Source organism: Schistocerca nitens, chromosome 2 (genome assembly GCF_023898315.1).
Source record: "Schistocerca nitens isolate TAMUIC-IGC-003100 chromosome 2, iqSchNite1.1, whole genome shotgun sequence".
NCBI lineage: Eukaryota > Metazoa > Arthropoda > Insecta > Orthoptera > Acrididae > Schistocerca > Schistocerca nitens.
Genome location: NC_064615.1, coordinates 323353555 through 323379957, shown reverse-complemented (window position 1 = coordinate 323379957; position 26403 = coordinate 323353555). Strand labels below are relative to the sequence as shown.

At 39.4% G+C, this 26403-nt stretch overlaps 1 protein-coding gene across 3 annotated transcripts in view; it reads left to right on the top strand.

The window, feature by feature from the left end:
- The window catches only part of LOC126236114 (wiskott-Aldrich syndrome protein family member 3), a 282816-nt gene that overhangs the window by 213637 nt on the left and 42776 nt on the right, over window positions 1-26403 (top strand). For 2 of the 3 annotated variants that reach the window (XM_049945183.1, XM_049945184.1), the window contains exons 3-8: window positions 4666-4972; window positions 19813-19966; window positions 20173-20287; window positions 20645-20677; window positions 21948-22091; window positions 25604-25812. In XM_049945183.1, the coding sequence (XP_049801140.1) occupies window positions 4699-4972; window positions 19813-19966; window positions 20173-20287; window positions 20645-20677; window positions 21948-22091; window positions 25604-25812 (929 nt within the window). In that variant the 5' untranslated portion in view covers window positions 4666-4698. The remainder of the gene's footprint in view (window positions 1-4665; window positions 4973-19812; window positions 19967-20172; window positions 20288-20644; window positions 20678-21947; window positions 22092-25603; window positions 25813-26403) is intronic. The other variant, XM_049945185.1, reaches the window with a different exon arrangement.

Below are 26403 nucleotides of genomic sequence, written 5' to 3'. Positions count from 1 at the left end.
GGAAACGACGCGACCGGCAAAGCTGCCAAGGAAGCATGTCAGGGTGATGGTGTCCGTCAATGTCCCATCCAGTTGCACGCTGTCATCTCGTTTTCTGATACACACATCATGTGTCAGTGGGAGACTGAATGGTTGAAGGTGACAAAAAACAAACTGCAGTTGCTCAAATAGACTACACATGCATGGCGGACTTCATGTCAGCCTCACCGCTGGAAGGAGAGTCTGCTTACCATGCTTTGCATCAAAAGTAGCCCTTTAACACATGGCTTCCTCCTCATGGCTTCCAGTACAGCATGTTTTGGCAACGTGTGTCGTATCTGCGGATGTCGATGTCATGGCAACCCTTAGTCTCGATGGAGATCTGCCCACCATCCTCGCCAATACTGATTCCATTGTTAAAGAGTGATGACATATTGTGAATTGTCAGGTCTCATTCCTAAATTGGTGGAGAAGGGAGGCAGACTAATGCACTATAAACTGGTCCGCATTTGGGGGACAGCTTTTGCCCTACACATGATATTGGCATGCTAACTTTTCGTCAGGGAACTGATGACCATGATGATGAGCGCTTCTTACCTAAAATCCTTATCCACTGAGAATTGAGATAAGGAACTTTGATAAAAGGCAGATTATTATTACGCGGAGCCTGTGAACGAGTATCTCGAAAACAGCAAAGCTGGTCGAAGGTTCACGTGCTACTGTCGTGAGCATCTACTACCACTAGGCGCTAAATGGTTGGACGTCCACGACTTCTCACAGAACGTGGCATGCAGAGGCTCGTTTGCTCTACAAAGTCGAATAGGTGGTGATCTGTGGCATCTCTGCCGAAAGAGTACAATACTGGTGCGCTTACAAATGTTTCGGAGCACACCATTCATCGGACATTGTTAAACATGGAGCTCTACAGCAGACCACTCCTACGTGTTCACTTGTTGACCCAACGACATCATCAGTTATGATTGCAGTGGGTACGGCACCATCGAGGTTCGACGCTCGATCAGTGGGAATGTGTCGACTCTTAGAGTGAATCACATTTTTGCTGGTCTATAGTAGTCTCAACAAACGCCGTCATCGGTGAACGGCGGCTCGAAACGTGCAGCACGTCACGGACGCAGGATGGTGGAAGTGGTGTTATGCTGTGGGAGACATTCTCCTGCGCTTGCACATGGAACCTGTGGTAGTAATCGAAGACACGCTGGTGTAAATCCTATGGCACCCATCTGGGTCGCTATCGTGCGCCATCACCGCGTACGCAAATCAGCGGCCCGTAGTTTACGTGAATTATGTGTCCTGTGCGTAAACATTTAAACATACCTACACAAACCTACCAACAAACTGGCGGATCCCTGATACACAGTATCAGTGATATATTTAGTTTCAAAGGCGGTCAAACAAGCTATTAAGCTTGTGGTTATAATATTTTGGCTCGTCGATGTAAGTGCGTCACAGGGGCCGCTGAGCGGTGTATAGCAAACGTTACAAGACTTTGGCTCCTGTCTCTGAGTTGTGGTGTGTTATCACCATTGCCCCCTGCTGCCGTTGATCCTTTCTTCCTCCCATGTGGAATAATGTTCACCATAGGGAAATGTTACCAGGTTACACTAAAATCGTAGCCTCCATTGTGCTTACTGTGCCGGCCTTGTAGCCTGCCATTGTTGCGGCCATGACTTGGAATGCTGTGTGTTAGATGAAGGTAACGCAGTCGGAAACACTATACGTCCTCCTCCTCCTTCTCCTCCTCTCCCCCGCACCCCCTGCCCTCGTCCCTGAATAAAAAATAAAAAGCTACGCAATCTGAACTCACATTCTGCCTGGCCAGACACAGTATCATTTGGACGAAAACCAGAAATTTCTTGTAGATAAAAAAAAACTCTGATCTTTGCCTCTCGTTGACGAGTGCTCTGCCGAATGAACTACCCAAATACGGCTCATGACCCGTCCTCACAGCTTCTCTTACACCAATACATTATGTCCTACATTCCGGACGTGCCCCCAAAAGGTGGAAGTCCTTGGCTCGAGTCTCGATCCGACATTTTTGAGCTGCCGGGAGAAAGACTTCATTCTGGAAAATCAGAATACATAGTGCAATGGTTCCTAACCTGGTAAAATGTAATTTTCTCAAGTGTAAATACAAATTGATTCAGTTGTACTTCGACCATGAAAGTAAATTATTTCTAAGAGACTATTATCATCTGTTTCGCAAGATCGTAACCATTTATATATGTTACCTGTAATTACATTTTTTTTTCAAATACTAGTGTCAACACATTGGTTGCCAGACCTGAATCACCGAAAATTATGTACCAGTCACAGGCCTTTTTCGTGCAATTGTTACACACAGCTTGTGAAGTTAATTTCTTCTGTATCTTGCCTGCTAGGTCGTGTATAGGAATTATGCACAGCCTTAAATAAAAATATAGACTCCTTTCAGCATTTGAGAGGAATTGCATTTTTTGAAAGAATAGAGCAAAAATAATATAAATGCTGAATTTGTAATACTTAATCACGTTGGTTTGCAAATTCATAGCAGATGTAATAACATATTTGTATTTAGCAGATGCAATAACATGTTTATATTAAGTTTTATGCTTTAAGATTCTGAATATTGAAAAAAAAGTCCAAGCACGTGAACTTTTCATTCGGATAACCCTTACACATAGCTACTAAAAGTGAGAAGAGGCTATCAGTAATCTCATGGCAAATATGCATAGGATCCGTAAACAGATTTTTGAACCAAAAGTGAAAGACCTCTCCAGGAGGCCTGGACAACTTTATATCCATTTGAATTGAACATAGCTGTGTAGATGAGTTACACAGCCTGAAATATTTGTATAAATTTGATACATGTGGCAGCCAGTGTGTTAAAGCGTACCAAAATGAAGTGAAGATTACAGCTTGTGAAACAAATGCATGAACATGATCTTCCTCGCATTTTTTTTAGTCATTAAGTCTTCTGACTGGTTTGATGTGACCCGCCACGAATTCCTCATCATCTCAGAGTAACACTTGGAACCTATGTTCTCAATTATTTGCTGGATGTATTTCAATCTCGGTCTTCCTCTACAGTTTTTGCGCTCTACAGCTCTCTCTAGTACCGTGGAAGTCATTCCTTGATGTCTTAGCAGATGCCCTTTCATCACGTCCCTTCTTCTTGTCCGTGTTTTCCGCATTTTCCTTTCCTTTCCTTTCCTCTCCGTTTCTGTGCAGAACCACCTCATTCCTTACCTTATCACTCCACCTAATTTTCAACATTTTTCTGTAACACCACATCTCAAACGCTTCGATTCTCTTCTGTTTTTCCCATAGTCAGTGTTTCACTACCATACCGTGCTGTGCTCCAAACATATATGTTCAGATATTTCTTCCTCAAATTAAGGCCTATGTTAGATACTAGTAGACTTCTCTTGGTCTTCCTCGCATATTCAGCCACTGTAGACATACTTTGTACAGTGTGACAATTTGTGACAGTAAAATTGAGACACATACATCACCTATGTTTAAATATTTCATATAAATGCGTTCTATTGGTTGTATTTCCCACAGTAGACGAGAAATAGCTTCATTACTCACTTCGCAACAGTAAACGAATTGACAGCACAACACAGTTGCAATTACACTGCTATTGGGCCTACGCTGCATTATTATTATTATTATTATTATTATTATTATTATTATTATTATTATTATTATTATTTAGATGTGGTGGTGGTGGTGGTGGTGGTGGTGGTGGTGGTGGTGGTGGTGGTGGTGGTGGTGGTGGTGGTGGTCGTTGTTGCACACAAAGCTTGGCAGCCTGAAGTCCTCAAACCTCAGACAGATGAGAATTAAGCAGTCCTACTATGTAGTGATTTACAAACAGTAGGCCGAAGTACAGTCCTCAGAATTTGTCAGATTGATTTTAAAGAGAAGTGCGTGGTTGGTTGAAGCAAGGCGCAGTGGTGCCTAAGAAACATATGTTGTAATAAATCTACCCTCAATGAGGATAGCGAGCTTTCTTTTCTGGGAAGAATTGCAGGTATCACTCGCGATGCACTGAAAATTGCTTCATCATTCTATAAATGAGATTGTTAGAAATAAGCAGTACCAGTTATCCCATTCACTCGTAAGTTCATTGTTTAATAACACTAAATATCATTTTTTAGTCATTTTAAAAATTTAAGTGTTCAGAGAAATTTTTTCATTCTGAAGTTTATTTAGACTCTAATGTTGACGAAGGGTTAGGAGGCGTTTTAGTTGCTAATATCTCATAGAGCTCGGGGGTAATGATCTCAGAAGAGTTGGGAACCACTGATGTTGAGGATATGTACTAGAGTTTCCGGAGCTATTTTTCGTGGACTCTGGAAACTGTTCCGTCATTCTCCGCGAAAACTAAAGGAAATTGCCTTCCCACTCCTTCTCTCCCTACTCAGATCCTCGCACACAGTGGACACGTACTGATGTACCACGTGCGTCATGTACTTAGAGTTCTCTCACCACACTTTACTGCGCACGGTGAGGAGTGTCGTATTCGTAGATTTTGAAGATCCTTTAACTTCTGGTGATGCATGTGTTACGGTGCTCTCGGCGCGATGCGATGCCGTGTGAGGTGGTTTGCCACACTAGTTGTGTAGTGTGTAGTTTTGGAGAGTGGGTGGCAGTAGTGAATGTGGCGGTTTGCGCCCGCAGGTGGCGGCGGCGTGGTGAGGGCGAGGGCGCGGGATGCCGCTGCCGAAGCGCGTGGTGGAGCCGGTGCTGGTGTCGCGCGGCACCATCCCCGAGGACTTCCCGCTGCCCTCGGAGCTCGAGGCGGCCACCAACGGCACGCTCGCCAACCTGGTGCGCCAGCTGTCCAGCCTCAGCCGGCACGCGGAAGACATCTTCGGGGAGCTCGCGCGCGACGCCCACGGCATCGCGGCGCGCTGCGCCAGCCTCCAAGCGCGCATCGACCGCCTCGCCATCAAGGTCACGCAGCTCGACTCCAACGTCGAGGAGGGTGAGTCGCCGCTGGAGCTGAGCGCGTCGTGCAGTCTGCCGCCTCAGACCCCTTCCCTGTTGGCCGAGAGATTAAACTTTACCGCATTGGGCCAATATTTGTGCCGTTTACTTTTTCGTACAACTTTTAATATTTTACAGAGAAGCTATTTTAAATGGTTGGCGAGGTTTCAGAAAAATTGTAATCCACTGTGCAATAATCAGTTTGTGAAAATATAAATTGATCATTCACTAATGCTTTTGATGCACAGTGGAATGTCAACAGCATCACCCTTTACATAAACAACTTCTACCCATGAAGTCAGCTTACCATCTGCGAGTAGAATTGTTAGGAGGGTCCTTGACATATTGTTGAGAAGTGACACTGGACCATAGTAACAAGGAGTTGAGAGCACAAATGCTTTCTTCTGACCAGTGGCTGAAATTTTGTAAATACTGCTGTAATTGCCACCTGATGGTATCTGAGGCAACTACAGTTAATGCAGAGCAAAGCTTAGTTTTTCTATCCATTGCTGCAACAGTAATAATTGTAGATTTTTCACTGCCTCAAAAGAAAAGCACTACTCTGACAGTCATTTAGAATATACCTGTATTTTCTTCATTGACTGAATGAGTTGTGTGCATGTGTAATGGGTGCTAATTACTCCCTTGGTCTTCCCTGCATAAAAAGTGAACTTAACACTATATCATCCTCAAAATTTTGTCTAGACGGTGCTTTGGAAATGTTAAAGAACGACACTGTCAGCAATTTTCTTCACTATGATAATTATTTTTCATCTGTACTGATAACTGTGAACTCATCAGCTTTATTATAATACCATTTCCCAAAAAGAGTATCTTCATAGTATCTATGTAATAATTGAGAAACATAGCAAAAATATGGAACAGATAATGGCAATGAATGTTCTGCTGTGTAACTATAATTTGGAGCCATTACCTTAGGATTTACATACATGCTGTTGATATGACCGTGTGTTGTCTGTGTGATATCAAATCACTATTATTGTGATGCTCTGTCATAACCTGGGTGTCATGAGGTTATTCTCATAAACACAAGTGCTGTTGTACTGTTCTTATCGACCAAATAATGATCGACACACATTGAAACTAGTTGTCGTAACAGATTTTACATATGATGTGGTAGTCTCAAAATGACATTCTTAGAACTTTTCAAAATTGTGAAATGAATCTTTCACCTTCCAGCATTGTGTGTGCTGTTTTGAAATTGAAATTAAAACTTTGTGCCAGACCCGAATTCGGGACACACAATGTTATTCTCTGCAGGCAATGCTTTTACCAACAGAGCTATCCAAACACAACTCAAGATTCACCATTACACTACTACATAAGTCATACTGGTGTTGCTCAGTCAGTAAGACCATTACTCACAGAAGCAGGGTTCTAGGTTAAAATCTCAGTTCAACACACATTTTTCAGCTGTTAGGGAATTTCCTTAAAAAAAAAAAAAGTACGCACTTACTGTAGATTTAAGTTTCATAATAGTAGTGGTACTGGAATCTGATGAAAGCTAAAGATTCTTTTTTAATTACACTCATATTGTGACCTTTCACATTTATTGACACCAGCAGTGTTATAATAACTAGTTTGTATGGAGTTCACGTATTACAGATCAGTACATCACTTTCACTGCAGTTGATTAGAGAAGAGTGGCATCATATTTATGGTCCACTTCATTTATATTGAGTTGTCTTACAAATAACAAGCTGGTTTTTCTTACTTAATCAGTGTACATAGTAATTGTTCCATTTATGTTATTGACTAATTGTGCAATATGCAATACCATTTAAATTATTTGATAAAATGAAAAGCGTGCCTTGGAGTCAATGTAAACGCATATTTTGACTTGGCATCAACGGTATGTTGGTTAATCAATGACAGTAATCCTTGGACTCAGTCATTGCCCTACACTGTTACTTACGAATGCAAATAAGAATAAAATCAATTTTTTGTTATTTCTAATATTAACTTCAAAGGTAATGTAATTAGAGCAGGCAAAATTATAATGAGAAAAAGAACAAGTCTGTTTAACTGTGATCTGGATAACAAAAAAAGACAAAATTGTGGAAACTAATTTGTGAAAAGAATTTATCCTTCTTTGGGGATTCCCAGAGCTTCTCAAAAGTTACTAAAAATGAAATTTTCCAAATTGAATACTTAGCGAACTAGTTAGTCGCAATGGGCATGTTTGGACTCAGAAAGACAAGCTGTGGAATTTCATCTGTTTTTGCTATCTCATTGGACTACTTCAGTCATCTTCTGGCAATCTTCTAGAATTAGTTTTCTTTCTGAATTGCCCAGTATCTTTTCATTCATTTTGATCTTTGTTGTCATTCGTCATCTGTAAAAGCCATTGGTGTACGTCATTTGTCTATTTTTATTTTAAATAGTATTTGTATGTTTTTTTGGTTTCATTAAATTTTTTGTTTTGTTTTTGCGAATTGTCCAGGATTAATTCTAGGTCTTTCATATCTTCTGATTCCCTTTATCCATCTTACCTGTTGTTTTATGTTCCAAAGTTTCTCTATAATTTTTCTTGGTAATCTGGTTTCTGGTGTCCTCATAAAATGACCCAAAAACAAAAGATTCTTTTTTTCCATATAGTATTAGCAACAGGCTGCAGTTTGCTGTAGACCACTTCATTTTTCACTATTGGCCATTGTCCATCTTTCTACACTCCTGGAAATGGAAAAAAGAACACATTGATACCGGTGTGTCAGACCCACCATACTTGCTCCGGACACTGCGAGAGGGCTGTACAAGCAATGATCACACGCACGGCACAGCGGACACACCAGGAACCGCGGTGTTGGCCGTCGAATGGCGCTAGCTGCGCAGCATTTGTGCACCGCCGCCGTCAGTGTCAGCCAGTTTGCCGTGGCATACAGAGCTCCATCGCAGTCTTTAACACTGGTAGCATGCCGCGACAGCGTGGACGTGAACCGTATGTGCAGTTGACGGACTTTGAGCGAGGGCGTATAGTGGGCATGCGGGAGGCCGGGTGGATGTACCGCCGAATTGCTCAACACGTGGGGCGTGAGGTCTCCACAATACATCGATGTTGTCGCCAGTGGTCGGCGGAAGGTGCACGTGCCCGTCGACCTGGGACCGGACCGCAGCGACGCACGGATGCACGCCAAGACCGTAGGATCCTACGCAGTGCCGTAGGGGACAGCACCGCCACGTCCCAGCAAATTAGGGACACTGTTGCTCCTGGGGTATCGGCGAGGACCATTCGCAACCGTCTCCATGAAGCTGGGCTACGGTCCCGCACACCGTTAGGCCGTCTTCCGCTCACGGCCCAACATCGTGCAGCCCGCCTCCAGTGGTGTCGCGACAGGCGTGAATGGAGGGACGAATGGAGACGTGTCGTCTTCAGCGATGAGAGTCGCTTCTGCCTTGGTGCCAATGATGGTCGTATGCGTGTTTGGCGCCGTGCAGGTGAGCGCCACAATCAGGACTGCATACGACCGAGGCACACAGGGCCAACACCCGGCATCATGGTGTGGGGAGCGATCTCCTACACTGGCCGTACACCACTTGTGATTGTCGAGGGGACACTGAATAGTGCACGGTACATCCAAACCGTCATCGAACCCATCGTTCTACCATTCCTAGACCGGCAAGGGAACTTGCTGTTCCAACAGGACAATGCACGTCCGCATGTATCCCGTGCCACCCAACGTGCTCTAGAAGGTGTAAGTCAACTACCCTGGCCAGCAAGATCTCCGGATCTGTCCCCCATTGAGCATGTTTGGGACTGGATGAAGCGTCGTCTCACGCGGTCTGCACGTCCAGCACGAACGCTGGTCCAACTGAGGCGCCAGGTGGAAATGGCATGGCAAGCCGTTCCACAGGACTACATCCAGCATCTCTACGATCGTCTCCATGGGAGAATAGCAGCCTGCATTGCTGCGAAAGGTGGATATACACTGTACTAGTGCCGACATTGTGCATGCTCTGTTGCCTGTGTCTATGTGCCTGTGGTTCTGTCAGTGTGATCATGTGATGTATCTGACCCCAGGAATGTGTCAATAAAGTTTTCCCTTCCTGGGACAATGAATTCACGGTGTTCTTATTTCAATTTCCAGGAGTGTATATCTTTTAGTTATGCATATTCTAGCCATTCTTCTCTCAACTCCTTTAATTTTGTCAATTATGGTTTTTTTCTGTGTGAAGGGTGTTTCACTTCCGTATGTCACCTCTGGTTGAACCACCATCTTATAACCTTTTAATTTATGTTTTGATTGATACACATTTTTATTGTATGTAGACTGTGTTAATTTTTGAGTTTTTATTATTAGTTCTTTCTTGCCATGCAGGTTTTTTATTCAAGTTGCATGTTGTTATTTTTTCTAGGTATTCAAATTGTTTTGTACTTCACTGTTATATAGGGTCTCCCATATATCTTGACCACCCTAAAGAACTGTTTGTCCAGATGCAAATTAAAAGATGTTTCAAGCAAATGTTCTCCAGCTGTCGGGGGGATATCAATCAGCATGATCCCCTTCATTATAGCGTTGTTTTTTACAAAGATATGAACAGCGGTATGACTTTTTTAAGTGGCACCCTGTATTTTTTATTTGGTAATTGATTTCCTCTCCTAAAGACCTATTCCAAAATGTTTCAGTGTACCATTCACTGAAACACAACGTTATTAATTACATAACACAACATTGACTATGAGCCCGGGATCACAAACTCATCCAGTTGCTGGATTTGTCAGAAAACAAATGAAAATCAAGTAAAAACATAACACAAAATTGACTTTGGCTCTCCTTTGCCATTGCCCAGGAGTAGAACATTCAAAGGTGCTCAAAGTGGTGACCCTGGACACCAATACAGTGGTGCACTTGTTGAATGAAAGAAATATTTACTGCTTCCAGTGTTGCCTGCTGAAGAGAATTAAAAGCAAGCACGATACTTTCCTGCACGTCCTCTGGAGTAGTTGGAATATCGCAATAGACAACGTCTTTAATGCGTCCCCAAAGGAAAAAGTCCAGAGGATTTAAATCAGGAGACCTAGCAAGCCAAGTAACTGTTCCTCCCCGACCAATCAATGTGGCAGGATACCTTCAGTTTAGAACACGATGTGCACGCAAGGCATTATGTGCTGGATGTCCATTGTGTTGATACCACCCAAGAATTCTGATTCTTAGCGGCACTTCATTCAGAAGAGGAGGAAGAATTTGTGTGAGGAAGTTGGCATACGCTGTGCCATTTAGACTACCATTGATGAAATAAGGACCATAATTGTAGTACTAAGCATCCCACCCCAGACGTTAACTCCCCTTTGACGCTGATGTTCCACCTGTCTAAGCCATCGTGGGTTGTCGCTGGACCAATAATGCATGTTCCTTGTATTTACCTGTCCTTTGTCTGAGAAGGAACTTAAATCGGTAAATAAAACATTGTAGTAGTAGTAGTAGTAGTAGTAGTAGTAGTAGTAGTAGTAGTAGTAGTTTGGGTTGGCGAGAATTTGCTGCTGTGCCCACTGGCAAAACTGTATACTATTCTGGAAATCATTCCCGTGCAATTCTTGATGTAGGTGTACGTGGTAAGGATGGAACCGATGACGTGTAAGAATAAGATGTACACTGGTTTTAGGAATTCCAACCTCATGTTCAATGTGTCGTGTGCTTACATGTGGATACATAGCAATGGAAGTGAGCACAGTAACTTCTGCAGCTTTGTCTGTGTGAGTGCTATGACAATTGCATTGTCAAGGGTTGAAACTTCCCGTTTCCCGAAGCGTTGCAACTAGACGAGAAAACATCCGTTGGGATGTGGGTTCTTGTCAGGATATCTCTCTCTGTACAGTTCCGCTGCCTGCGTTGCATTTCGCCTACCTGCAACCACCACCACCACCACCACCACAACAAAAAAAGAAACGTTATGTCGATGCAGTTTGTAGGGAGGACAGCCTTTACTGTATGCCTTCTCTACACAACAGTATTTAAAAGGACTAAATTACTGTACTGAATGTACCCGTACATAAGAAAACAGTATTGCAATTACTGTTGTGCTAACTTACATTCCCCATAGATGAGTAGCTTTTCTACCTTCTCTTCATTGGTGTACATTCTACTCACACAACTCTTCAACTGACAATGATTGACGGAATGACGGATGTGCATTCTACTTACATTTACATTTGTCCTCTGTCAACATCAGCAAGTGAATGTGTTCCATTACCCCGAGTACCTGCGCTAAGCGCTGGGTGCGTCAACGTCAGTGTTGTGTTATGTAATTAATAACATCGTGTTTTAATGAATGGTACACTGCATTACATTTTTGAAAAGGTCTTCAGGAGAGGAAATGAATTACTGAATAAAAAATACAGGATGCCATTAAAAAAAAATCATATCACTGTTCATATCTTTGTGTTTTTACAAAGCTACAACAAAGGCAATCATGCGGATTTATGTCCCCATGACGGCTAAAGAACATTTGCTTGACAATTTGTAATGTGCATCTGGAAAAACGGTTATTTAGGGTGGTCAAGATAAATGGGATACCCTGTATATAATGTTATGTGGTTGATAAATATTGAATCTGCTATCATTATCCCAGTCTTTTTGAATGATATTTGGAGTCCTCTTTTTGTGCTATATGTGGTGGGCTTTAAGTTATTTGATCTTCCTTGGTTCCAATTCTTATTTTTGTAAGTATTTTCCTTATACTATTTCCTCATCACATGCTCCAGAGCAGAGTTGAAAAGTAGTGGCAATAAACCCCTTCTCTATCTTAACCCTGTGTTAATTGTAAATGGCTCAGATGTTTCTCTTCTGAATATAACTTTAAATTTGGTGTTCATTAGAGTTACATTTCACTTTTATTAATTTGGAATGAAGTCTTCGTATCTTCATCATTGGAGATCTGCGGATACAATAATAAGCTTTTATTGAAGTCTACATAGGTTATGACTTGTTGTTTTTGTCTTCTTTTGTAGTAATCCATTACCAGTTTCAAAGTGAGTATTTGATCTGGGCAGCTTCTCCGGGGTCTAAAATCCTTGGTATTCTTCTAGTTCCACTTAAAGTTGATCTTTATAATGATAGTATAGAATTATAGACATGACTATATGTGACATTAAAAAGGGAAATTTCTCTATAGTTGTCTGGAATTGATTTTCTCCTTTTTTGTCTAATGTAGTATAGCTGTAGTCCACTTTTGTGATAGTTCTTATTCATTCCACGTTTTCACTATGCATTTCTGTAGTATCATCTTCATTCGTTCCGCTGCATATTTCCAAAGTTCCACAAATATTTGATCTTATCCACTTGCTTTGTAGTTTTTGAACACTTTGAAAGTGTTGTAGACTTTATTGAGTGTGGGAAGTTTTATATTTTGTGCTGGTCTTTTAATAGAGTACTCTGTGTTTATATGAAATAGTTCTGAGGGATCCTCACAGTAGTGATTTGTTAAATGTTCTGCTACGAGCCATCTCATTACTTTTGTCCTTTAATGTTAATGTTGGAGGGTCCTAACTTTGTAGTCGTCTGCTAAATGTTTTGTAGTAATGCCTTAAGTGTGTTTTCTTGAGATTTGTTTCCGTCATTTGAAGTACGCCTCTTTGGTATTGGTGTTCATTCCTTCTTATTATCGGTTTGGATTATCTTTGTTTTGGGAGTTCTGAATGTGATTTGTCTGTCTGAGTCTGATACCTTATCCAGTCTTGATGTCTGTCCATCTGTTCTATCACACTCATCATTGCACTATTGTAAATTTTTTTCCCTGGGTTTATTGGGGCCACCTTAGCTAATTTTTCAACAAATCACCATCATATTTTTCCATATATCAGGAAAAGAATATATCTTTATAGGGAAAAAATTATTAAATAACTTTGCTCGAACTCTGTTAACATAGAAAATAGACTTAAATTGTTATGGCATAAACATTGGTTCTGAAATATTCTAAATACTTTTAGACAGAGCTGTTACTAGACAAATATATATACACACACTCAAATATGAGATGATAAAAACAAAAAACACTATCAGCTTTGACGGACATAGGATTTTCATTTTTATATATAAAAATATTTGTAACATTGTTCAGAAGGTCTTTTAGAGCTACATTATGTAGCTTGCTCAGCTTCAGTACATGTCTCAAAACACACGGAAATATTTTTCATTGCTGATGTTAACTTTAAGGGTATCAAATGAGCATAGTTAAAGGACAATTGTTCTATGCAGACAAATGTTTAAATTTAAAATTTACATGTTAAGCAATGAAGATCCTTGGAGTTCTCAAATGAAAGTTTAATAGCACAAAACAAGAGTCCTCCTCCTCAGGCCAAAAGAATGACACTGATGGTATGGATGGATGGAGAAAAAGTAGTTCAGCATCTCCTTCATAATGTACATTTCTGATGAAGGCAGTGTTCCACCTGACATACAGCTGCCATAAGAGTTTTGTTGAGGAAGAGTACATGTCCATTGCAGGCATGTAAACGTGAGATGCACTTGTTATTTGTACATCATTCTCCACTTGAAGACTAGTTTTTCTCAATACATGTTATAAAGGTCCTCCCAATCCATCACATATATATTTTTTTGTGGCTATCAGCAACAAGGAATGACCAGTTTTGATGGAAAAATCATTTTTGTGTTTGCAGAAGTGTTTAAAGCTGTTTGTATTTTTGTATTGAGTAGCATATCCATCAATGAACTAAAGCAGTTTTTTGACTCGTGGGTTGTGTTCAGCCAACCACTTAACCATTCTTTCTGAACAGCATTTACAAATCCTACATCTTGATCCATATGTTCACTTACAAAGCAATGATTTGTTATTATCAATTCATTTTCCTCATTTATCACATATGCACAAATGCGATTGATCGTACAGCTGTGTCTTGTCCAGTGGTAACTTTGGATTTCATTCTTAATTATATAACTGTAGTTTCCAGAAAATTCCATTAACAGAATTGCTTTTTCCAGGGTTTTCTTTGAAATTTTTCAGGGCCCTTGTGTGACACTTTAGACACAAATGAGTGTGATTAAAGTGCATGTGATTTTGTTACCAACAAATCGGTGTATTCATAAAGAGTTGCAGACTGCTTTACCAGTTCAGTCCTATGGTCTGTGTTAATCCACTGGCTGTATTCAGTTTAATCATCGCCTTCTTTGTAATATAGTTTTTTTATAAAAATTCTGACAGTTTGTCATCACTTGGACAATTGTCACAGAGATTAAGCATGCAGTCAGAATTTTCTGAGTCACATTCAAGAAAGTTTAGAAGTTCTTTATTTGTTTCTTGAATGTGTTATGCATCTAAAAGCAGTTTTACATTTTGGTGGCTAACACCGACACGCACCAAATGAGTACCTGCGGCACCAGCTAAAATACACTGCTTCAGTTGTGGTGAACAGAATTTAGAAAACCTATGGTTAATGTTCGGATTCTCCTATTTAAAACAGCAATATAGTTCCCTTAAATTGCAGCAGGTAAGTCTTTTTTTGCGTATATACATTCTTCTGAATGCCAACTTTGTCTATTGCTCCTTGTAACATTGGAGTGTATTCATTATTTTGGTAAAAATCCATGACAAACCTTACAACCTCATCAGTGATCATTTTACCTCTTTTTTGGCTTAGGAATTGATAAAATACCCACATCTGTTTTCAGTTTCCTTGCCTTTCGGAGTTCATACTCGCTAACATTGAATTCTGACTTTTTTTTACCAAGAGAGAGGAGTTAAAGTTAATTCTTGAATTCTTTTTTCAGATCTCCTTACACCAGCCACATTTTCATTCATTAACAATATCATGGCAACAACATCCTTGGCTTTCTTAACAATTTCATCATCGATTTTATCCTACCTACTGTCAAATTTCAACACTGCAATCCAATGCCTGGTACACTTTTCCTTCCAAAGCATGCTTAACTTTTTCTTGCTTCCATTTTTCATATTGGGTCTTGCTGTGACTTGGCATAGAATGAAGTTTGAAGGAAGAGTGCCCCATAACATTAAGTTTTATTCGCATCTGTGATGTTCTGACATTTTAGCACTGACTCATAAAATGTCAACTCTGGGTCACTGGCATCACTTCTATTTCCATCTCTGATTTCAGTTTTTTGTTAACAAATCTTATGACATGTTGCAGAAAGTTATTTGCCTGGTTTGACATTGATTCTCCTAGCACTAAATGATTTATACAAAGCCAAATGTACTGACCTCATGGATTTTTAACTGTGTGACACTGTATTTTGAAAGGATTGCAAAAAGTTCATTGACGGCTATCAAAACCATGTAACTAACAGTAACAGTGATGTTCACACAAAGTTCTTTCTTTATAATCTGGAAAATTTATATTGGACTGTAACACTACCAAATGTTGTTGGGTATTCAGCTCTGAAAATGTTTGGAGAGTTTTTACAGAGGTGTACATCCTCAAATGACATGGTGTTATATGTAATTTTGTGACACTACATGAATTCATATTTTCAGTTGTATGTAACTGATCACTACTTCACTACACACTACATTACAAGACGAATGATGAATGGTTGCACCACAAACAAATATGACCCATCTCACAGAAAGACAAAGAGCAACTGAAACCAAATGAACTGAGTGTTGCATGTCAGAGGTGTTCAACAATTCATAACAGTGATTGTTACAGAGTTTTCATTTGTGTACAGGTTTCAAGCAAGCTACAGCACATATGCACGTGTGCACTTCACTCCTCACATAAATACATTCTTGTTAACTATATGCCTCTCTCAACTTCCGAAAGAAATTCGAAAGCAAAAACATCACATACACCTGGGTTATGAATATTTCTGTAGATAAGTACCACTTTGCTTGGCCATTCTCCCAGAGCCAAATTATCAGAACTTCACTACATTGAAAAATCAAAGAATTACCAGACATTATTATTATTATTATTACTATTATTATTATTATTATTATTCAATCAACTGTGAGTTCTTGGTGAAACATTGTAAATTAACTAAACGAACACTGTTTTTATTATTTAATTAACGTTATTGCACAACCTAGGTTTCGAGTTATAATCCCATTTTCAAATACATTACTGATTCTCAAAGATGATAATACATAGATCAACATGATGACAAGGCAAAGATAATCACAACTTCATAGGTATCAATCCATAGCTTAATGTACACTTACATCAGTGACCATTTTTTTAACAAATTAAATCCATTAGAAGGCTGTTTACATGGAAGAAGCCTGGAGATACTAGAAGGTATCAGATACATTATATGATGGTAAGACAGAGATTCAGGAACCAGGTTTTAAATTGTAAGACATTTCCGGGGGCAGATGTGGACTCCGACCACACTCGATTGGTTATGAACTGTAGATTAAAACTGAAGAAACTGCAAAAAGGTGGGAATTAAAGGATATGGGACCTGGATAAACTGAAAGAACCAGAGGTTGTAGAGAGCTTCAGGGAGAGTATTAGGGAACGATTGACAAGAATGGGGGAAAGAAATAAAGTAGAAGAAGAATGGGTAGCTTTGAGAGACGAAGTACTGAAGGTAGCAGAGGATCAAGCAGGTAAAAAATCCTTGGGTAAAAGAAGAAATATTGAATCTAATTGATGGAGGAGACAATATAAAAATACAGTAAATGAAGCAGGCAAAACAGAATACAAACGTCTCAAAAATTTGATAGATAGCAAGTGCAAAATGGCTAAGCGGGGATGGCTAGAGGACAAATGTAAGGATTTAGAGGCTTATTTTATTAGGGGTAAGATAGATACTGCCTACAGGAAAATTAAAGAGACCTTCGGAGAAAAGAGAACCACTTGTATGAATATAAAGAGCTCAGATGGAAACCCAGTTCTAAGCAAAGAGGGGAAAGCAGAAAGGTGGAAGGAGTATATAGAGGGTCTATACAAAGGCGATGTTCTTGAGGACAATATTATAGAAATGGAAGAGAATGTAGATTAAGATGAAATAGGAAATACGATACTGCGTGGAGAGTTTGACAGAGCACTGAAAGACCTAAGTCGAAACAAGGCCCCGGGAGTAAACAACATTCCATTAGAACTACTGACAGCCTTGGGAGAACCAGGCGTAACAAAACTCTACTGTCTGGTGAACAAGATGTACGAGACAGGCGAAATACCCCCAGACTTCAAGAAGAATATAATAACTCCAATCCCAAAGAAAGCAGGTGTTGATAGATGTGAAAATTATCGAACTATCAGTTTAATAAGTCACAGCTGCAAAATACTAACACGAATTCCTTCAAGATGAATGGAAAAACTGGTAGAAGCCGACCTCGGGGAAGATCAGTTTGGATTCCGTAGAAATGTTGCAACATGTGAGGCAATACTGACCCTACGACTTATCTTAGAAGCTAGGTTAAGAAAAGGTAAACCTACGTTTCTAGCATTTGTAGACGTAGAGAAAGTTTTCGACAATATTGACTGGAATACTCTTTCAAATTCTGAAGGTGGCAGGGGTAAAATACAGGGAGCGAAAGGCTATTTACAATTAGTACCGAAACCAGATGGCAGTTATAAAGAGTCGAGGGACATGAAAGGGAAGCAGTTGTTGGGAAGGGAGTAAGACAGGGTTGTAGCCTATCCCCGATGTTATTCAATCTGTATATTGAGCAAGCAGTAAAGGAAACAAAAGAAAAATTTTGAGTTGGAATTAAAATCCATGGAGAAGAAATAAAAACTGAGATTCGCTGATGACATTGTAATTCTATCAGAGACAGCAAAGGACCTGGAAGAGCAGCTGAACGGAATGGACAGTGTCTTGAAAGGAAGATATAAGATGAACATCAACAAAAGCAAAATGAGGATAATGGAATGTAATCGAATTAAATCGGGTGATGCTGAGGGAATTAGATTAGGAAATGAGACACTTAAAGTAGTAAAGGAGTTTTGCTATTTGGGGAGCAAAATAACTGATGATGGTCGAAGTAGAGAGGATATAAAATGTAGACTGGCAATGGCAAGGAAAGTGTTTCTGAAGGAGAGAAATTTGTTAACATCGAGCATAGATTTAAGTGTCAGGAAGTCGTTTGTATGGAGTGTAGCCATGTATGGAAGTGAAACATGGACGATAAATAGTTTGGACAAGAAGAGAATAGAAGCTTTCGAAATGTGGTGCTACAGAAGAATGCTGAAGATTAAATGGGTAGATCACATAACTAATGTGGAGGTATTGAATAGGACTCTGGAGAAGAGGAGTTTGTGGGACAACTTGACTAGAAGAAGGGATCGGTTGGTAGGACATGTTCTGAGGCATCAAGGGATCACCAATTTAGTATTGGAGGGCAGCGTGGAGGGTAAAAATTGTAGAGGGAGACCAAGAGATGAATACACTAAACAGATTCAGAAGGATGTAGGCTGCAGTACGTATTGGGAGATGAAGAAGCTTGCACAGGATAGAGTAGCATGGAGAGCTGCATCAAACCAGTCTCAGGACTGAAGACCACCACAACAACAACAACAACAACAACAACAACATTGTCTGCAAGGTCATTAACATACAATATGAAAAGCAAAGGTCCCAACAGACTTCCCTGAGGCATACTCATGGGTTGATCACGTAACTAATGAGGAGGTATTGAATAGGATTGGGGAGAAGAGGAGCTTGTGGCACAACTTGACTAGAAGAAGGGATTGGTTGGCAGGGCATATTCTGAGGCATCCAGGGATCACCAATTTAGTATTGGAGGGCAGCGTGGAGGGTAAAAATTGTAGAGGGAGACCAAGAGATGAATACACTGAACAGATTCAGAAGGATGTAGGTTGCAGTAGGTACTGGGAGATGAAGCAGCTTGCACAGGATAGAGTAGCATGGAGAGCTGCATCAAACCAGTCTCAGGACTGAAGACAACAACAGCACATCCATTATTACATATTCACCAATTATACTACAATGACCGAACTAAAGTTATGCATCAGCTAAGATATTTTTAACTACGGTTGCCCCAGATGGCCACAAAACAAAATTGTGTTTTGCTAAATACAGACCCCATCCATAAACATATTATTCAACTATGGGCTCAATAGGTACAATCCATCAATGTCGCTTTTGATAGTTGGCCTTCTTTTGTGTCCAAATTTGTTTCATCCTTACAGAATGATCTTTCTTTCATCAGACCATGAGGTTCCAGTCCGTTTTCCAAGTTCCCTCTGACCAACTTTCCAATCAAATATTTTTGCATGAATGTTTTTCTATCTGTAACATCTGCCTGAGTTACACTGGCTACTCTAAGATCCTACTTAATCGCAGCAATTCATTGCATTGGCTCAGTTTCGGCCTTACATTTTTTTATTTTTATTTATTTAATTATTTTTGTAGAATTCTATTATTAGTTATTCTTATGTTATATTTATAACTAAATATCAAAATTTCATGAAAATCTGAGATGAAGGGTTACCAGTACTAGAATTATTGGGTGATTTGACATGGAATGACCTGCTTGTCATTTATTTTGCATGTTGGTATTCCAGTTGATATGGGGTTATTTATTGATTTCATTTTTTTATTTGTAGCTCATTGTTGCTATTAGGGTTCACATATTGTCATTTGGAGATAGTGAGTGGAACTGTGTGGTGTAGTAGTAGTAGTAGTAGTAGTAGTAGTAGTAGTAGTAGTAAATATGTATGCTGCATCAGTTTTAGCACATAGACTTACTGTGATTACCAAGATTAAGTATTCATTTGTGTGGGGGTTTGAAGCCTTCACAGTGTGGCTGGTTTATGCTGATTTCAGTTAGGTACTGCAATGTATTCAGGAACATTCACCAGTTCTGCAATGTATTAATTTGATTTATTCTGACTGAGATATTAATATGTGTCTTATGTTAAATTTTTTGTTACAGTTTCATTGCAAGACACCCATTTGAGAAAAGCCTTCAAAAGTTCTGTAGTGTTTGACCAGCAAGTGGTCTCTAGAGATACAATGCCCACTGCAATGATGGAAATGTACCAGCAATGCGACAAGCCGCCACCTTTAGACAAACTGAACCAATACAGGTATGTAGGGAAATATTCAGTTAATTTGATGTAATTAATTAAGCAATGTATTTTCACTGGATGGCGAAAAAAAGGAAGGTTAATTATTCAGCAGTGTGTGCAGTGTTTTTAACCTTGTCTGTGTTTTGTTTCAAAATGATTTTTAACATTAACTTCATTAACAGTTTTATGCAAATACTTTCTAATTGATTGCCTTATTCCTACAGGGAAGATGGGAAGGATGGACTGAAATTCTACACAGATGCAAACTACTTCTTTGATTTGTGGCGACAGGAAATGCTGAAAGACACAGAACGTGTTATGCATGACCGTGGAAAAAAGGTGAAACCTTTTATTATTTTAGATTTGAAAGTTGCCAATAATGAAACAGTATTTGAGTAACGATATTGTAACGAGTAACTGTATGTTTATTAAACTACTTGGTACAGGAAGTTTCAAACTACACAAAAATACAGTTTTTATAACAGTACCAATGTTTTCAGTATTTATACTTGCATTTTTAACTTCATAGGTTTTTTCCCCATTCTTGCTTAATAGTAAATACTGATGATTAATTATGTGTAATGAGCAGTGCCATGTGTGCACATACAAAAAATAAATAAATAAATAAATAAATAAATAAAAGCAGAAGCATATCTAATAAACACTAGTGAATAATTTTCTCACTTTTTTTGGCAGTTTGAGCTGTTGCTAGCAAACATGATGTGTGAGGCAAGTGCAATGTGTCTCCCTTTTACGTGAGTGAGTGCTGCATGCAAAATTGGAGTTTGTGTGCACTTAACACTGTGGTTTTCGTGTGAATAAGTTTATACAGGGTGGTCAGAAACAGTCTTGAGAACTTGTAAGTATGTTGCAGGGTAGGTTGTGCTGAGAAATAATTATTTAGGAAAAAAACTTAATACATTACACCATTTCAGAGTTAATTAACATAGAAGGCCATTGTATGTTTAAATTTAAGCAGGCTTCCAGACACAATTAGTGCAAGCTGCTCTCATAGCATTGATGATAGCGCATGAGGCTGCTCAGCATTTGGCTCAGGTTCGGTCCTTGCTACTGTCCCATGTCCAGGTTTTGTACTACTCTTTAGTCTCATTTCCTAAAACTAAATGAGTAACATGTTCGGCGACACTCCCACTTTGACAGGCCTCTTGAGCTTGTGCACGCAGTGATCTGATTGGCTAACTTCAGTTGAAATTAACTCTGAAACAGTGCTCCATATCAAATGTTCTTCTTAATAATTATTTCTCAGCAGAACCCTGCTTGCAATATCCTTAAAAAAATTTCAGACTGTTTCTGACTGCCCTGTATAAAGTGTATAAAGGCAATTAAAGAGAATGTGTGCTTTAATGTAAAAGTCATATAAATTAAACAGAGTGATGTCATGAGAGTGAAATTAACAGTTTGTGTGGTATTCCAACTGAACTTTAAATTATTACATTTTTGTCTCCCGTGCATTATTTATTTGCCAAGTTGAATTTTTCATCTAATTTATGTACATTGAAAGAGAGATCAGAACAAAAAAATATACTATTTGTTTTAGAGACTTTTTAAGAAATAATACATATACCAGACAGACTAGTTAAGGTTGAAAGATATACCCTCTTCTTCCACATTTCCTTTGACATATGATCCTGCTAAAATAAACAAGCATGGTTTTTTCCCCAACCCAGAGGGCAGCAGTTGTGCTGAGAATTATTAAGACTGCATTTAAGTATTTACTTTTCTACACAAGATTTTAATCTGGTATGTTTATCTCTTTGTTATTATTCTTCCATTCCATATTGTTTTATACTCAACAAAATTAGAAGTCAAAAATTCGTGTGTTATTTAGCTTGTTCTTTAAACATATGTTGTACACCTGTATCTTAAATGTACATTATTTTCATGACAACTGAAAGACTCGTGAAACGAAGACTAAACTTAGCCCCTATTGCAGTTTTTGTGTCTGTGTTAACTAACTGGTTGTTTTCTCACCTTTTAGCCTCACAGACCACGTGCAGAAGGTGGGGGTGGCAGACACAAGAAGAGGGTCCGTCAGCCCCACAACACAAGGGAGCGCCAGCTAATGATTGCTGTAGGCCATGGGGAATACATCATGCCGCAGACAATCTACCGGTCACCTCAGGTACTACATCAGTCCTTTCTGTGGGTTTGGTGTTTATAATAATCCAGTTGGCATATTGTATGGAAAAGAATGGGATCATTAGTGAAGACTTGTGCACACTGTGAAATAAAAGACTTGATATAGCAATGTGGAAAAAGAGAGAAAAAAAAAAAAAAAAGATTTTCCTTAGACATGCATCCATAAAGTAAGTTTTCCACTTGTCCTACAGCTAGCAAACTGTGTGTTGCACAGAGAGACAGCTTATAAGTGACACAGTAATAATGCGGCATGGCACCTGTGCTTATGGAACATCCCGACACCTCAAGTAGCTCTGTAGCAGTAGTTAAAAATGGAGCTCCTGTCATGTGTGGAATGCGATTAGTGATAAAGATTTTGAATGTGCAGAACATAGTGCCAATGGAAATTAATCATCAGCTGTACTGGTCTATGAGCCTAACATTATGAGCAAGCTGATGGTGTATCAGTGGGACACACTTCGCAGCAAGTAGCCAAAATGTTCACGACAAGGAGACCAGCGGGAGGCCATCCATCGTTATAGGTGATCTTGTAGAGCTTGTGCAGTAAGGTAGCTGTGAGGTGTTTGATCATCCACCTTAGAGCTCTCAGATTGGATGGATGGAGCCTCTGTCCTTCTGAATACAAAGCCACTCTGTTTAAAACAGTGAAACCTCATTGTTGATCCCTAGTTTACAATATTGTTTTGGAAATACATTTGTCCACAGAGTTGCTTTTCGTGACTAGGTACAAATTTTAAAACATTATTTTTATTTGCAAGCTTTGTTACATTCTGACTTTGCCTATTACGGATGAAAAAGTAGTGTGTCCAGTGGAGGCATTATGACCTATGACAGTCATAGGGAGTTTAGCAGAGATTCCATGATCACACTAGGCATGTCTCTTTCCTTGTCCTTGTATAAAAGACTGAGAGATGTTTTGAATTAAAAAGTCTTCCATTCAAAGAATTACAGATATGAAGGAAGAAAGGAAAAAGTGAATTTCAGCTATTTGTCACACAAGGAAAACGTTTGGAACTAATCAGATCATTGGATTGGTATGTTGACTTGGGATCTACAGAATGTAGAATCCTTATGTGATATGGGAGAATTGCAACAAGTTGGGGGAAAAAGAAAACTAGTTTCTACTTAAGAGGCATTGGAAAAGTGAAGGGATAAAGTCCCAATTAAGTGGAAAGGTATATCCCTCAAGTATGACATTCTTTACAAGGCATCACTTGTGTAGTACCAACTTAACAAAATTCATTATTTCCTTTCGAAATCATCCTACCCCTCCCACTTCCTGTTGTTACTGCCTCTTTTAGTTTATAACAGTCATCTTCAACCCTTTATAATTTTTGTAAAGTGTTCTCATTTCTCTTTCTTTTTCGCCTTCAAATTTCCCCTCCTCTTTCCTATTCTGACCTCTTAAAGTGATTGTCAAATCCCATGCTTGACTGGCATTTCATTGTTTATTTGAATATTGCCTTATTCTACCTGCACAGTTATTTTACTGCCCAAGCTTTAAAAAAATTACACTTCCTTCATACTCTACTTCTGTTTTTGTCTTCGACGAGCAAAACAAATAATATTAAAGTATTTGTTAACAGGATCAGAAAAATCTGCTGGTATCAGTTTTTAATATAACGGTTGACCAAAAATTTTTCATTCAGAGGCTGTACAGTCTGTAATTCGCACGTCATTTGGGCAAAATCACCATGAGCATTGAGGCAATCATCCCACCGAAACACCAGATTGGTAAAACACTGTGTCATGCTGTATAAGAAGTTCATAACTGCCTGATGCACAGCCTCATCCAACAGGAATTGTCAACCCTTTGAGGCAATTTTAAGGGATCGAAGGTCTGATGATCACATGGGGGAGAGATTAGAACTGTAGGGGCAGGTGGTAGTGTCTTTCCTGCTTGAATTGGTACGCAATGGGTACGGCTGCATCCTGTCAAACCAAGACCAGCATGGAACTTGGTGAGTCATTCCACAGTGCTTGTTTTTGACAGGCATGTTGCCACATTCACGTTTTTCACTCGGTGAATGTCTGCTAGTGTTTGCCCTTCAGCACCCAAGAAAAGAATAACAGCATATTGGTACTGTTTGGACGCTGTTGGTAATAGTGTTGCCATAGTTCACATTTCTGCATTTATGAACCCACATCATAAAGACACAAATGCTGCACTAACCCATAACTGTGTTGCGTACATGCTACAGCAACATCCTCAATTGGAAACTTGTGGATAACCCCTTATACATTAATGGTTCCAGCTACTAATGTAAAAATTACATGATCCAAGAGTTGACCCCCACACAACCATATGCCATATGTTGAACTCTTCACTATATTCACTTGGAAACAGATAGCAGAAGCCTACATCCAGCAAAGAAATGTATGAAACTGAGATTCTGCAAAAATTAGCCAATTACTTGCAATGCTACAGATAGAACCAGTAATTGAAATACAAGCAAAAAATCTACCTTCACGCATTGGGGAAGAATATAAAAATGGTCAAAAAACATTGACAGATGTTGTTTTCCACTCGCTATGGTGCAGACTGCAGACATCATGAACTGGAAGTCAGTAGTGAGAGTAAACAAACTAGAACATGACTGCCAGAGGGGAAAGGAGTGATGCAGGGAAACAAGCCTAGCTGCTGTGTGGCAGGGAATCCTGCCTGCACCCATGTTCTGCATTTGTGTGAAAGCAGAACTGACATATGGTCATAGGGATTGCCGATCCACTTTGATGTTGAGGATCATAATTGAACACAATGATGTACCAGCAGAGAGTCTCTTTACTCATGTGAAAATAAGAAAACAATGAGCAGTGCACAACTCAAAGCATTTGGTGATGGCTGTAGCACAATTGCTTGCTCAGATTCACAGTGTTATAAATATAGAAATAGCTCAGGCCACACCTCTGCAGGTATTTGACACAACCACAGCTCAAAAAACCTGCTGCCTAAAACGTCCATATTAGTGTCCAAATTTTACCAACTTTTGAACTTTTGCTAACAGACAGATGTACATGTTCCCTTGTTCTGAGAAGCTAGGTCCCACGTACTAAGTAGCATTAAGTGGTGTGTATCTTATCCAGACCATTCAACCACTCAATGTTGGTGTGGCACTAGAGCTTGGAACACACTGATACTTCATTGCATTTGGGCACTTCTTATTTTGAAAACACCTTCAAATTATTATTTTTCCTAATTAGGCTTAATCCTAAGATATGCAATATCAGTAACCAAATATTGCTCAAGTTTTTGATATTGGTATGCAGAAAATACAACTATTTCAAACTATCGCTAATAAAATAGTTCATCTATGAATTAGCGTCTATTAAGCTCTTTCACAGTGTTGCCTTTGGAAGCAAACTTTGCATCTTTAACAATATTTACCACAAAATGCAAATTTTTTTCAGGTTGCTAGTAATGACAGGAGCATGCATAAAATTAGGAACTTTACACTTCTGTCTAAAATTTCATAACTACTGATTCTGTTTTTACAGCCACTGCCACCACAACACCAGCAGCAACAAATGCAGATAGTGGATGAGACTATGCTTGTGTCTGAGCCAAGACCACCCAGGCCCAACAGCATTGAACTGAGGCGCACGTACCCAGATGACGTCAACTCGTCACTTTACAATTCCACTGGTGTCTACAGTCCACGTCATGCACCTCCACCCCCACATAGTCCTACGGAGCAATACTATCGGTTTGTTGCAGTCATTTTATCTTTTTTTTAAATCTCTTTCACAAGGGGCACTTAAATATATTTAATGCTTGTGATGTAAAGTGAGGTCACTAAAGCTACTGAATAAGTTTGATAAGGTGAAAATAATTGTATTGAGTGTTGAAACTACATGTAGTTTTAATTTTGAATCTGAAATATTTTAGTGCCATCTCCTAATTATAAAAACTCTGTAGGGCTGATACATATTCTCTCACAAGACAGATAATGCTTATGAAATACCACCACTGTGCCAACAAGTCATCATGTATGTAACATGCTTTGAGAGAACTGCCTACTTAAACTTGAAAACTATTGAGGTGTTTGTTGAAATTTTGAGTAGTAATACTTGAAATAAGGGAAAGGCAAGCACTCGCCTATTGGGAGCAATTCATGGAGCACAGAACACCTAATGGAAAGGAAGTTTTGCACTAACTTTTGGGCATGAAAGCTATTATGAATGCTGTTTCCTGTTACATATTTCTCTGCATCACGCATCAATCTGGTATAGATGAGTGGTTGCCTTTTCCCTTATTTTACGTATTACTTCGACTGTCTTGTATAGTAGTGATAGGT